A 15255-nucleotide genomic window follows, 5' to 3' on the forward strand; every position below is an offset into this window, starting at 1 on the left:
AGTATTTTATAGCCCCTATAATAGAATGAGAAGGTTTTAGAATGTACTTATAAGGATATCAAAATATTTTGTTAAGTATAAAAAACATGTTTGCAGAGCAATATGCAAAGCATAGTAATGCTGGTTTCAATAAATACTACATACAAAATTGGAAATATTTATTTCTAGAAGGGGAGAGAATGAAATGAAATTTACACTCTATAAACCTTTTGCACTTTAAGGAAAAACTAATTTCAGTATTTGGAATAACAATAAGAATGGAAATGACAAAACATTCAAAAGAGTTTTTAGATGGTAGACTGCATGGGACGTGGTAAGTGCATGGCTATGCAGGGGCGGGAGAGAACAGACCGTAGACGATAACTGTCCTTGTCAGCCGGGGAAGCTGGAAGGTAGGCTGACACCTCCAGTAACACCTACAGGTTGTGGAGGAGAAATAATGAACATAGTTTGAAAAGAGTGAGTTTTAGAAGTATGTGGGAAAGTAATGACAGGCACCCAGTAAGCAATATGTGAACATATGCTTGTATATGTACACTGCACTGATGCAGAAGCATTGGAAACTTGGTATTTACTACAAAATGCTTTAAGTATGCCGTGATTCCAGCAGCTCTGCAGGGCAGCTCCTTTCCAAGGAATGAATCAGCGCTCTAAGACATTTGGATTTTATAGCTATGCCTTTGGATTACTTGGTTCCCATGCAATGGTGGTGGGATAGGAAAAAGTCAGTGGATTGTACTTTGGCTCTTAACTGTTTCAGCCCAGAACTGTCATATGTTATTTCTACTCAGAGACCAAGATGACCCTGACCACTTCTAAAAAGGTAGAAAATTTGAAGATATATATATATATATATATATATATATATATATATATATATATATATATATATATATATATATGTCCCTGCTTTACAGAAGAGGAAACAGAGGATCAAAAAGGCTAAGTAAATAGCCCAGTGTTATGAGAGCTATAAGAAAATCAGGGTCAGTATTTCAAACCCAGATTTCAGTCTCTAAAATGAAAGCTCTTTCATGAACTGCACCCTTTTGCAAGGATATCCAGGGCCTGAAGCCATAAGCAAAGCCCTTAGACTGATATTAGGCATTACTCCATTTTGACTCTCCTAGGCTTTGGAATTGCTAAGTAGGCTAATTAAAAATCAGATTCCTGGCCTGGAACCCTGATGTGAAAAAAAAAATCAGAATCTGAACAGCAGACCAGAAATGCACACCAGGTGCTTCTGATGCTTATTACAGCTGGAGAGCCATTGCTCTTCAACACAGAAGCGTACCAAGCATACCAGTGATCAGTGATGGGGCATCGCTTCAGTGCATACACTGCACACAGGTGCACATCTGAGGGTCAGGAGCAGTGACTCCCAACCAGGAATACTCACCAGAACCACTGAGCAGTCGCTAGAACCACACATCTGGACCCTACCCACAGAGACACTGAGTTGAGTTATGTGTGTTTCTCTAACATTTCTCAAGTTGATTAAATATATACTTCTAGATGAAGCTACTGAACTAAAGGTTCTTAAGACAAGAGGTGGAGGGTCTATACAGCAGTTACCTATGTGGACAGGAGGCAGCATTTAATGTAGGAATTAGAAGCACAGGCAAAGAAATAAGCTCTGTAGCTTTTTAGTAGAGCTACTTACTTAACCCTCACTGTCCTTATCTATTAAATGAAGTAATAATAATGCAAAACATATGGTTATTGTGATTACTGAATAAAATAAGGCAGGTAAAATATTAAGCACAATGCTTAGCATCAGGTGTTTAATAAATGTTAGTTGTTGATTTATCACTATTATTAATGATAAGATAAACTAGATAAAAAGGCAGGCATGAAGGAAATAGTCTCTGAGTAGTGGTTAAAAGCAAATAACTTGATATCAGATCTGGATTCAAATATAAGTTCCGCTATCAATAATTTCTTGGATGCTTTATAAAAACTGTTTTTTTGCCACTATTTTCTCATCTGGAATAAAAAGAATCAAGAAATGACAAAAATGGATATTATACATAAAATATTTAGGAAAGTGTCTGGCACATTATCAGTCTTCAATATATTATTATTATAATTATGAGAGTTTCCTCACAAACACCCATGACAGGTCTATTAGAATGTGAAATCCATTCAAATATGCTGACTTTCCTGGACAATGCAAGCATAGTTACCCTAATGAAAAGAGATTCCACTAACATAGAGTATGTTTTCTTTTATGTTCTATGAGCATGAGCTTGGAACTCAATAGACTGATGAAGTCCAATCCTCACTCTGTCACCAAGTAACAAGCTGTGTGACTTTGAAGAAGTTACATACTATTTCTGAACTGAAATGAAAAGGTGAGTTATATCTAAAGGAATGAGAATTACTACACAGTTCAAAATCTGAGGAAGTTTGTTTTTTGCTAAAATTCAGTACACAAGTCTATCATAAAAATATGGACATAAGCTGATGAAAACTTATCTAGCACATGGTGGGATCAGTAATCAATCTCAATAACTACCAGAATTTGTTATAAATCCAATTTTAAATAACTTGGAGATTTACTGTCACCAAAACATTTGGCAATATTTTGTAGTTTAAGCCTCTCTGAAATTCTGATTAATATAAAATCATTATATTGCATTGTGTTATCTACTTTTATGTTCCTCAAACACTCATTTATTTTCTGACATGGGGGAAATGCCCAGAAAGCCACACGGGCAAAAGATCATTCATCAGAAAATCAGTGTTCAGTGGAATCAAAGTAATCTCCTAAAGGGATTTTTATAGTCAGGGTGTTTTTGATTATAAAAAACAAATTCATATTAAACAACAATATGATACAATAATCTTCAAAACTCTACAGCTCTAGTTAAGTATATGCATGACAGTCTCCATGATCATCTGTGACAGAAAATGTCTACTATATTCTCTTCAGCTTACCTCAGAGCTGTTCTCCTGCAGGACAGGAGATTTAGGTTTATGCTGAGTTATACTAATCTCTTCTGAAGAGTGATTCTCCCCTTTGGGTTCATTGGGATTAACTTCTTTTATAAACTGATGGGCGACATCCAATACATTGGATACTATTTGAGATTTTGCCTATTAAAAAAGGAACAAAATATGAATAAAAAGCCTAATATGTAAGCCTAAGTAACTTAGATACATTAAATCATATGTTCATTACTCCATGACTACTAAATTCAATGTTTTATTTAATATTTAAAAATACAAATTGACATTTACATCAACCAATATAATATTAAAAGCTGCCATTCTTTTGAGGGGCTAGTTTGGGCTCATACTATCCTAAGTCTCTTAGAAACATGTTACTTAATCCTAAAGTCAACTGGAAAGCCTACCTATTTTGATCTCTGTTTCAGGAATAAAGAAACAAAAGCTTGGAGTGTTCAACTAACTTGCCCTTGGTCACATGATGAGTGGCTTGCAGAGCTGGGAAATGACCCCAGAAGTATATAATTCTGACTCATAAGCCTTCCTGCTCTGTCAACCCAAACTAATAGATATGTTATTTCAGGCATACCATAGCTAAAGAACTAATATAGCTAATCTAGCAGGAGTCAGAATAAGCAGTAATAAGTATTCTTTGGTGATAAAGCATCTTTAGGAAGTATTAACTATTTAAAAATGCAGATCAGGAAGTGTCTACCTGTACTTCCCTAGTGCACTCCTAGTTTCTCCTCATGGCCTGCCTTTGCTGAGTCAGTTATCAGGAAGGCCCTCCATCCTCTACTATCTTCTTTGCCTGGCAGACTTCTACTTCTCTGTCTGGATTTGTCTCAAGTTACTCTCACCTCTAGGAACCTTTCCTTGTCTTCCTTTCTCAACTGTGTGAGGTGCCCAATCTCTGTAACCTCTTCTTACTCTGAGTAGGTCTCTATCAACCTCTACAATATTGATTTTACATCATCTTTGGTGTCTATCTATTCTATGATAGTACATAAGCTCACAGAATAAAATATCATGTCTCCTTAAATCTTGGAATGCCACCACCATGCCTAGAAAACAACACATGGGAAAATAAGTTGTGAGGGGAGGGAGAAGGACTCCAGAATTAAAATAAATGATTAAGAAACATAATTCAAAAAACCTTTACAGGTGTGTTCTTCTGAGTGGCTAAAAAGGAACAGGAAAATCTTGGGAAGGTTCTATCACTGACTGAGGAGTCTCCTATCAGAGCAACCCTGATCTGCCCAAGGACACTGCAGGATTATGAATGCCATCTGAGCTTGAACCAAACAATTTCCAGGGGAAAGATGCAGGCCCTTCAGAGGCTCTCTGAGAACCTGGCATTAGGAACAAAAGCAGTGGTTCTTATTTCCTAGTAAATGTCCTCAAAACAGAGGAAAACTCCAGCAGGGATCAGAAATAATTATTTATTTTGTGCTCTCCCATAAAAAATATTCTTATTTTTAAATTTTTATCTAGTCCCCTATTTAAATAGATAAGATTACAGGGAAACTTTCCAGTATGACCTTTATAAAAATTGTTAAGATTCAGTCTGATTCTGGAATAAATCAGTGAACATCAAATTAACTAGTACTATTTCACACTGAATCAATAAATTACATTAAAAAAACAACTAATGTGACCTAGGCACATATATTGCTGTGCATATTCAAATCTGTGGTGTCTGCTTCAAATCTCCCAATGATGATTCAAAAGCCCATTTAGACCTATGAAACCCTTTTTTAAAAAGCAATTCATAATTACAGTACATTATTATTGTGCATTATACTGTGCATTAGATCTCTGTGGCTTATTTACTACTCATCCCCTGGCTGGTTTGGCTCAGTGGATTGAGCGTCGGCCTGCGAGCTAAGTGTCGCTGGTTCGATCTTCCAGTCAGGGCACATCAGAGAAGGAAAACTGATTCCAAAAAACCTCCGCTGCCTTGCGGCATACCTCTTCAGGGGAAAGGCTAAGGGAGTAAACCCCGACAGAAAATCCGGAGCCGGAGTCCCTAAGGCGGTTTGACGTTGTAGTCAACACCGGCAACTCCAGCGGCGCACCTGAAGCCAAGCTGTATTGACTCCGTCTTTCCCTTGGATCCTTCAGCTGCGAAGAGAGGGGAGGTCTGCTGCATGGGCAACAGCAGACCCTCCATATCACCCTGCCCAGGCTCTGTAGCTTCAGCTTCACTGGAGAGGACACTGCAGCGTCATCGCAAGATGTCGATTCAACACGGGAGGAGACAGATACTGTGTCACTCCCGAGTCGGACTGCACAGCCACTCTCGGCGGTGCAGATAGACTCTTAAGAAGCTACACCATCGTCTCTCGAGATGGACGGCTGCCGACGACGATTTACTACTCATACTTACACTGCTGAGCTGCACACTTAAAAATGATTAAGATGGGAACACTTATGTTATTTGGTTTTTTTACCATGATTTTTAAATAATGAGCACATAGAAATGATGGGTACATTTTATAGTTTATAAATTGGAGCTAAATACAGTTGATATAACAAAAAAAAAAAAAAAGAAAACTGAAAAGAAGGCGAGAGAAAAGAAAAAAATTCAAGCCAATGGTGATGCTTTATCCTTCCAGAAATACCTGTATTGTCATAAATAGTTTTTGAACAGAATAGCCCAACCAAAGCCTGATTTTAAATTTCCTAAAATAAAGATCTGTTGATTTTAAAAATAGTTAAAATAACTACTTTTAATTAATACAAAAGAAAGATTATTCCTGTCCTAAAATGAACCTTGCTATCACTGTTACAATAATTCTTATAACATTTTAAGGGAGCATCTTAAAAAACTATGAAGTGGTCAAAAATGATTTTATTCTTACATTGTTTACTATTAAAAATATGATAAACACCATGGATAACTGATAAGATGGAATGCTGTTATTTGGATGTCTTAAAGTTCTGTTAATTTGGATAATTTTTTCCCTGAAAATCATATACTTAAATATTACTTTCCTCAGTTTTAAAAGTGGATATGTTTACTCAATTTTTCTTATTCCTAAAATAATCATTCCAGGAGAAGGAACAGACAGATTGATCCCCAATTACTTAGACAAGAAAACCCAAGCTCGTAAAGCTTAGGTCAAAGCCAATGGATACAAAATGCCAGTGTTTGATTAAAAGCAAGGTTTTCCTCTGTCTAGCCTGATCCTTTTCCCTACTAAATTATGTTAACACAGAAAACGTGCTTTACTTGTGATTTCTTGGAAATAAAATAAATTTTCAATTTTTTGTTTTTAATTTATTTTGCTGGTTTATTTTCATGTTTTCTCATCTTCTCTATCACCTACATATTTGGGGAGGGTTGGGAGAGGCAACATAAACTTTGAAAAAAGTTATCTTTTGAACAACATAGTTAAAAGTATTTTTTAAGAGTAGAATTATGAACAAATTAAATCATCTATCTCTTAATTAAGAGGTGAATAATTTAACAGAATTAGTGAGATTAGGAACTCACCACAGTACTATAACATGCTATTTTGCAATATTTAAAAGTTCCTAGATATGTGAAAAATATATCACGTTTTAATAATTTGCAGTTTCCTGTTCTCCTGATTCAATCTCCCATACTCACTCCTTAGAAGAACTGACAACTAATTGCTAGATTCTCACATCTCTCCACCTACGTAGGTTCTCCCCTTGAATCTGATGGAGCTCTGTGATAGTTTACTGAATGGGAGAAATAGCAATGAGTTCCCTTCCTTTGGCAACGTGGTAAGAAATGGATGTGGCTTCTCTACCTTTTTCACTGTTCAGCAAGCTTGGTAAAAAAAAAAGATGTATGGTGACCTTGGAAGATGCATATCAAATATGGTGAATGATAAAGGTAAAAGTCACCAAATCATTGTTTAAGAGGGAAGATGTCTTAGAAACATATATCTCTGGTGAACTCTTAAGTGAGTAAAATATTAAAATTCACCATTTTAAGACACTGCAGCAAGCATTACTCTAATGTACAGCCTCATATTTAGAAACTACCCCTAATTGGATGTTGATTCAACTAGCAAAAAAAGAAAAAAAAAGTTGTTTCAAAAAGACGTTTCTCATTAATAATGTGCATAAATACATGATTTCCATGTCATGCCAAAGTTTCCCTCTCTACTTGGAAAGGTGAGTGTTCCTATTATAATTCTACTTATTATTTTAGGCCCAGATCAAATGTTATCCAGTTCCAGTGTATATACAATGACATTACAAAAAATAGCTTTAAAGAGCAAATTGTTTAATCTCTCTGAAACAAAGTATTCTTCTTCAATTAACAGTAGCAAAATTAACATATCTTCTGTGTGATCTTTTAAATCCTTGCTTATGTTGATACTAGAGCTTTGCTCCTTAATGTGCGATTCATAAATCAGCAGCATTACCATCACCTGGAAACTTTCTAAAAACACAAAATGCCGAGTCCCATTCAGACTCAATGAATCAGCATTGCAATTTTAAGAGGTAACTTGAATGTGCATTAAGTTTTGAGCATCACTGTATCAAAACACTTATCATTCAATTGTGATACAATTGGTTGAATACTGTGATTATGAATTCCTTGTGAGAAGGAACCATGTCTTCTCCTGCCTTATATACAATGTTTTACATCCCCCTCTTTCAATTCTCTTGCAGCCCTGTCCTTCACACTTTGCAACTAGAACATTGCTTAACGCTGGTTAAATACCTGAGAAATGTTGGTTGAATCAAATTTAACTGATTTACTGAGATAAAAATGTCTAAAAATTCCATTTGAACATTTGTCCTTTATATGCAAGCTAAGTCAATGTCAACACAGGTAGAATAAATCACACTACTAATAATGCACAAAAAGGCAAATCATGTACTTCACTGAGTCTAAGTATTTGTACCTGTAAAATGAAGACAGAACTACCTTGCAGAACTGTTGCATATATGTTCTGAATGAAAAACACCTAGCAGAGTGATAACACAAAGTACTGCAATCAAATGATTGCTACCATTTTATTTAGATAACAATATACTACTTCTCTGTAAGATAACTTGTTCAAATATCCAGAAAAGAGAATTTCTACCAAATTCAATAGGCAGAAGTCAATCTCAGACTTCCATATATTAAAGAAGTCAGTAAATAAACATATCTCCATAAAACAAATATTAAATTAGATAAATTTTGTTAAAAACTATTACAGGAAATCAACCAAAGCAAACAACAAATTGAGAACTATTTACACAAGAAAAACTTCTGTGATATTAGTGAATAAGAGCAAGAGTGCATGGGGCTGTTCCTATTTTATATCTCCCTTCCCAAGTCTATCAGTGCAACTAGCACAAGACTGGTCTTGCTCAATTCCAAGTGTGTTTGATTCTCAGCAGAGGAGAGGATCTTGAAGTTTCCATGACATTATCAACGAACTAGCAAACTTGGTTATAAATGATTGAGGAAAACCTACGGCTCTGACAGTCTGAGGTGTCGGAGCCAGTTGGGGTGAGCAGTAGACGAGCCAAACATTTAATGGGATATTCTTGAAAATGAGAGAACTACAGAAGGGTTGATTAAGAAATGGAAATTATCAAAGTGAACTTAATAAATATTCTTGAGTATGGCCTAAATAGGTTAACATGAGATGTGAAATGGAAGAAAGATGACACAGTAAACTTGATAGATCAAGATAATTATCCAATTTGAAAACCAAAGAGGAAAAGGTTGAAGAAAATAGACACAGCCTTAGAGACTTAGGGCTCAGCACCAAGCATCCAACATATATTTCGTGGAAGTATCACAGGAAGAAAATGAGGAAAAAATATATGAAGAAATAAATGCTCCAAAAATTATCATATTTGATGAAAATTATTACTTTAAAAGGCCAAGGTGATACTCACCAAACTCCACAAAAAAACAAACATAAAGAGATTCATACCAGGACATACTATAAACAAACCAAAAGCCAAAGACAACCAGAAAAAAATTGAAAGAAATAAGAGAAAAATAACTCATCATATATAAGCATGCTAGTTTTTCATCTGAAAAAAACGAAGACCAGACAGCAGTGGAATGATAGAAAGTGCTAAAAGAAAAAACTGCCAAAAATAATTGTATATTCAGCAAACCAGCATGTAGGGGACCATCCTATGTGGTTTCAAGGACTGTAGACCCAACCGTGAGCCAGGCCCATAGGCTATAAGTGTCAATCAGAACACTGAGAAAGGTTATAAGGCAGACATGACTCGAAGGCCACTCAGGAGGTTTCCATGGGAATTGGATTTAAAGAATGTATATTATGCTTTAGAGCTTGCTCTGCTTTTCTTATCTCTTAGTTAGCTATAAACAATCTGTAGCTAAAAATGTATGAAGCCTTGCACCTGATGCCAGTGTGGTGTCACGATGTTTAATAGACCCTGACACAGACTGGTCACTGTGTCCTTTATATTGATATCTGTAATCAGTAACTGTCGACTCTAATCCAAGCCTCTGAAAGCTTATTGATGATTTATGAATTTTGACCTTGTATCTCCCATATATACCTTTCCCTATAAAAGGCATGGGAGACAGGAGTTCTGTGCACTTCTCCCCTAGAGAGATTGGCCACCTCCCATCCCTCCAGACAGAAGACAGTGTCCTGGATAAATTTGTTCTCTCAGCCATGATCCTGAAACCTCTGTTGGACAGAGTTTCCCACTGAGCCGGGGCGTTGGAGGCGGACCTCCTTACCAGCATACATAAAGGCAAAAATTAAGACATTCTCAAGTAGACAAAGGAAGAGATAATTCATTACTAGCAGATCTGCCTTAAGGAAATACTGAAAAAAGGTTTTAAGGCTGAAAGGTATTAAATCCACCAGCAGTAAGGTAAAACTCCAAGAACATTAATATATCGGGTAAATATAACAAATGATTAAATATTTATTTTCTTTTTTCTTCTCTTAATTTAAATACATAAAATTATATAGAGCAATAACTAATACGACTGTGGCTTTATAACATTGATATAATATGTATAATAATATCACAAAGAAGTAGAGAAAATAGAACTAAAATAGTATACATTTTATCAAAATAAGTCACCACTAATGTAAATTATTCTAAGATGTATATTGTACTACCTTGAATAACCACTAAGTAAATACATGCATATATATACATATACATACACACATCAAAAAGGTGATTTTAATGGAATAAAAAATATTTGTTTAACACAAAAGAAAGCAGTAAGGAGAACTAAAGGAAAAAAAAGGACATGTATGAAAAACAAAGAGCAACATTGAAGATGTAAACCCAACCACACCAATAGTTACACTAAATATGAATGAACTAAACACTCCCGCTAAGAGGCAGAAATTGTCAGACTTTTTTTAAAAAAAGCAATACCCAACTATATGTCATTTATAAGATTGACTTTAGATTCAAAGACAAATAGGTTATAAGTAAAAGAATGAAAATAAATATACACTTTGAAATTAATAAGCATAAAGAAGCTGGAGTGGTTGTATTAATTAGAAATATAACAAGACAAAGAGGGATACTTCATAATAACAGTCAGAAAAACAGGAAGATATAATAATTACAATGCAACTAAGAACAGGGCCTTAACCTACACAAAGCAATAAAAAACAACTAAACAGTGAATAACCCCTTTAAAAAGGATAATAAGAAATTTCAATACCTCTTCCTTAGAAATTAATGAAACAGCTAGGCAGAAAATCAGTAAGGATCTAGAAAAATTCAACAGCACCTTTAGTCACTTGACCTAAGTGACACTTAAAGAACCCTCAACCTCACAACATCAGAATATGAATTCTTTTCAAGTTTACATGATATATTCTTCAAGATAGATCATACAATATGCTCCACATAAAATAAGAGGGAATAAATTTATGAGAATTGAAATAGAAAGCATGATCTCTGACCTCAACGAAAAAATTAAAAATCAGCAAATAATAATTTTTGGAAATAACAAAGTACTTAGAAGTTGAACAACTCACATGTAAGTAACCTCTGGATGAAAAATAAACCACAAGAAAAATTAGAATATATCTTGATTTGACTGAAAATGAAAACAGAACATATCAAAATATATAAGACACAGTTAATGGAGTGATTTGAGTAAAATTTACAGCTCTATGTACTTGTTTTAAAAGGAAGAAAGGTCTACAATCAGTAATTCAATCTTCACTTCAAGAAGACAGAAAATTTAATAAGCTCTAAATAAATGAAATAAAAATCACATTCATGGAATGAAATACTCAATGTTTGTATGATGGCATTTTTCCCCAAGAGGACTTCACAAAATTTTTATCAAAATTCCATCAGAAGTTTTATTTGTACAATTGACAGGCTTATTCTATTATGTATGTGGACACAAGATACCATCTCACTCACTAGGATGGCTATATCAAGGAAACAGAAGCTAACAGTGTGACTATGTGGAGTAATTGGAACCCTTGCACAATATTAATGGGCATTTAAAATGGTTAGCTGCTGTAAAAAAATGGAAGGTCCTCAAAAAATTAATAATAGAATTACCATTCTGATAATTCCCCTTCTGGGTATATATTGTATTGGCCAAAAAGTCCATTTAGTTTTTTCCATAAAATAAAAGACACATTCTTTCATTTTCACCAATAATTTTATTGATATGGGTATTCTGAGTATATTGTCTGTCTACTGAGTGATGTAACATTGATTGTTCTCAATTAATGTCTCGATTTGATCATGATCAAGTTCAACTGGTCTACCTGGCTGTGGAGCATCATCTAGCGAGCAATCTTTGGCACAAAATTTTGCAAGCCACTTTTGACACATTCGATCGGTCATAGCACCTTTTCCATACACTGCACAAATTATTTTGTGTTTCCAGTTGCATTTTTACCTTTCTTGAATAATGAAGCATAATATGCCAAAAATGCTGTGTATTTTCCTCCATCTTCAATATTAAAATGGTTACAGAAAATTCACCAATTTTGCTTAGTTATTTTTTAAATGCACACTGACATGAAAGCTGTCACAATACAATCAAACAAAATAGTTTCAAATGAAGTTAAAGACAACTAAGTGTTATAAAACAATCTTACAGAAAAAAAACCAAATGAATTTTTTGGCCAATCCAATATTACAAACAATTGAAATCAGCACCTCAAAGAGATATTTGTACACCCATGTTCAAAGCAACATGATTTACAATAACCAGAAGGGAGAAGCAACCCAAGTGTCATCAATGGATGAATAAACAAAATGGTATACAGATACAATCAAATATTATTAAACCTTAAAAAAGATAAAATTGACACATTACATAAATGAACCTTGAGGAAATTATGCTAAATAAAATAAATCAGTCACCAGAGACAAATACTGTATGATTCCACTTATATAGGCATGCAGAGTAGTCAAACACATAGAAACAAAGTAGAACGTTTTATAGTGTGTATAGAATTTCAGTTTTGCAAGTTCGCATTCTGGAGTTTAAATGTACAATAATGTGAACACACTGAACTATATACTTAAAAATGATTGTTGCACACATTTGTAAATTTACTTTTAAAAATATCTGCCCTCTGAGCCAAGGTTCATTGGACAAGAAGTGAGCACTTGGTCCAGGCTGATTTCATGAGAATTTAGATTTGGAATCAAGAAGGCAACATTTGGTCTTTTGGTGATCATTTGTTATGTCAATACATAATTTGTTAATTATAAGAAAAGAATAAAGTAGATACACAGAAAAATAAATAAATAAAGTTGAGAGTGAAGAAGGAGTTTCCCTGGGCTCGCAACAGCTTTTTCATTTCCAGTCCTAGCTCCTACCATGACTCAGCCACTTCATCCCTACTCCCTTACAAGACATCTGTGAGGCCTTCAGCAATAAGAAAAATTCTCTTTTGCTCAAGCTAGTGTAAAGAGATCTAAAGACAAGCATCAGTGCCTCCCAATTTAGGCAACAAGATTTGAAAACATAGGAAAGTGTTTTTGGTTTTCACAATCATGAGAGAGCATCACCGACATTTAATGGGTAACGACCAGGTTAACAAATATTCTGAAATGTGAGGGACAGTACAGTGTAAGAAGGAAAGTTCCTGCCCAAAATACTCAAGCATTGCCATAGAGAAATACATAGATGTAGCTTTATATTAACAACATTTTTAAAATTACAGAAAACAGTGGAAATAAATCATAACACCACCAAATTAAAAAGTAAAAAATACAGGTTCTTTCTAATTCATGAAGAGTAGTTCCCAGGGATAACAGCTATTAAGAATTTGGCGTATATGTATCTCTACAGCCTTTTTGTCTCTGCTTAGAAGGACCCATTTAGATTTGCAACACAAAACAAATTATCTTTCACTTGATAAAATAAAAACTATCACTTTAAATAATAAGTAGCCAGTGAGTGAGAATCATTATAAAATACTTGAAGTAGAACACTGTGCATATTAAATATCGTTACACTGTATCATATCTATCAAAGATATTTTCAAATTTTAAAACTCACAAAGATGGAATAGTATTTCCATCTTCTAAATATAGAAACTTACATATAGCAGGACTAAAAAACATCAACAGGAAGCAGAGGGGACTGAAAATGATTAAAATTACCTGAGCAACTTCTCTACATGCTAAAAATGTTTATAAACTAAACCAAAGCAGTTTTCAGGGCACATAGTAAATCATGTATCTCACTGTAGAATAGAATAGAAGCTTAAACTAAAACCAAAGAACGTGATTTACTGCCAGCATTTCCAGATTCCCCCCACATCCTTCACTACACTGGGTGATGGTAGGATTTCACCTGAACTTCTTATATTTTCTCCCTAGAATGATATTATCTTTCAAATTACACTCTAGAAGAATTCATCACTCTGACAATGTATCATTAATCAAAGTAAAGAGAATTGATATTTTACAGCATTCTGTAAGGGATGGCACCTTGTAGAAGTTAAGGTCCAATAGTAAAAGTTTTGGTTTAGTTAGAAAAATGATATACTTTATGATAGCGTCAGGGCTTCAAAACTCTACCTACCATCATCATCCCAAACCCTGACTACCCAGCAAAAAATATTAATGATCATGTGGACATCGCCATGCTGCCTTATGTGATCCAGAAATGCACGCATAATTTAGACCAATATTACCTTTTAAGTGTGAAGAAGGAAATGCTGGATACATATAAACACATAGAAAAAAATACTGTGTTACAGCAGAAGAAACATTAATTAATTGGCTTCAGTGAGTCATAGTGTTGAATATAGGTGTACTCAAGATAGTTTTAAATGATAAATCATTTAAGAAATATCATATTGTGAACTAAATAGAATTTTAAAATTTCAAATATATAATTCTATTCATTCATTCATTCATTCATTCATTCACTGAGGCCTGCTTTTGAGAAAAACACTACCCCTCACATATCAGCAATATTTTCCCAAGTACAGTCTGTTCTGTTTTCCTTGCTGTAAAATACAGCATATATAATTGGTAAATAGAAGAATGGTATCAGTGAAACTGGAGTTTTATTGATTCTTATCGTCTTCTTCTCCAGCACATTACTGTTTGGAGGCAAGTGGGGGCAAGCTGTCTCACAATTAAAGCCAAAACCTTTGCAATCAGTGTATGAAGACCTTAAGAAAAAAGCTGAAAATATATAGAAATCCATTCCCTTAGCACAAGTACTGACTGTCTAATGGATTGAACAACCATGCATTCCACTAAGTTAAGCTATCTGGAAAAATGTGAGTGCAGATGAATACACTATAAAAATACTCCCCCTGGGTTTAAACAATTGATTAATAAAGGAAGTGACAGCCTGATTGAGATTTTTCATTCTGATGAAAATGATCTCTGTTAGAAGTGAATTGCTACCAGGATTTATGCCATAGAGAAGGAAACAAGTCCTCAAGGCACCTATGCGTGGTTTTATCAGGCTGGTTAACTGTTCTTGTTAGGGCTCCAGTTACCAAGTGCCACAGGCATTGAGTGGCCCTCCCCTAACCCTAATTTCTCCTGAAGCCCTGTTAGTTTAATGGGTGATTTTCCAGAGGGCGAAATTTTCCAGAAATCATATCTTCGATGTTACATGTGTTTCTGTCATAATATAACATACAAATTTATATTGTTTTATGGCAGAAACACATATATACTGACGAATTATGCTTTAATTTATAGCAAAGTAATTTTTATTAAAAATTATAAAATACTTGCTCGAGATCTATTTATTCAAATAAAGCTCTACAAATTATTTTGCCAGCATATTTCTATTTATACCTTGCATTGAACACATTGCATAATTACAATCTAAAGGTTCTGTTA

The 15255-nt window shown here is 34.4% G+C and overlaps 1 protein-coding gene across 1 annotated transcript in view; it reads right to left on the reverse strand.

Moving 5' to 3' along the window:
• Nucleotides 1–15255, reverse strand: part of ZBBX (zinc finger B-box domain containing) — a 103598-nt gene that overhangs the window by 56342 nt on the left and 32001 nt on the right. Inside the window, 1 exon segment of the mRNA XM_090285909.1 lies at nucleotides 2941–3099. Coding sequence (XP_090142035.1) covers nucleotides 2941–3099 — 159 coding nt within the window.

This window comes from Furipterus horrens, unplaced genomic scaffold (genome assembly GCF_987537825.1).
Source record: "Furipterus horrens unplaced genomic scaffold, mFurHor1.1.pri manual_scaffold_1, whole genome shotgun sequence".
Taxonomy (NCBI): Eukaryota; Metazoa; Chordata; class Mammalia; order Chiroptera; family Furipteridae; genus Furipterus; species Furipterus horrens.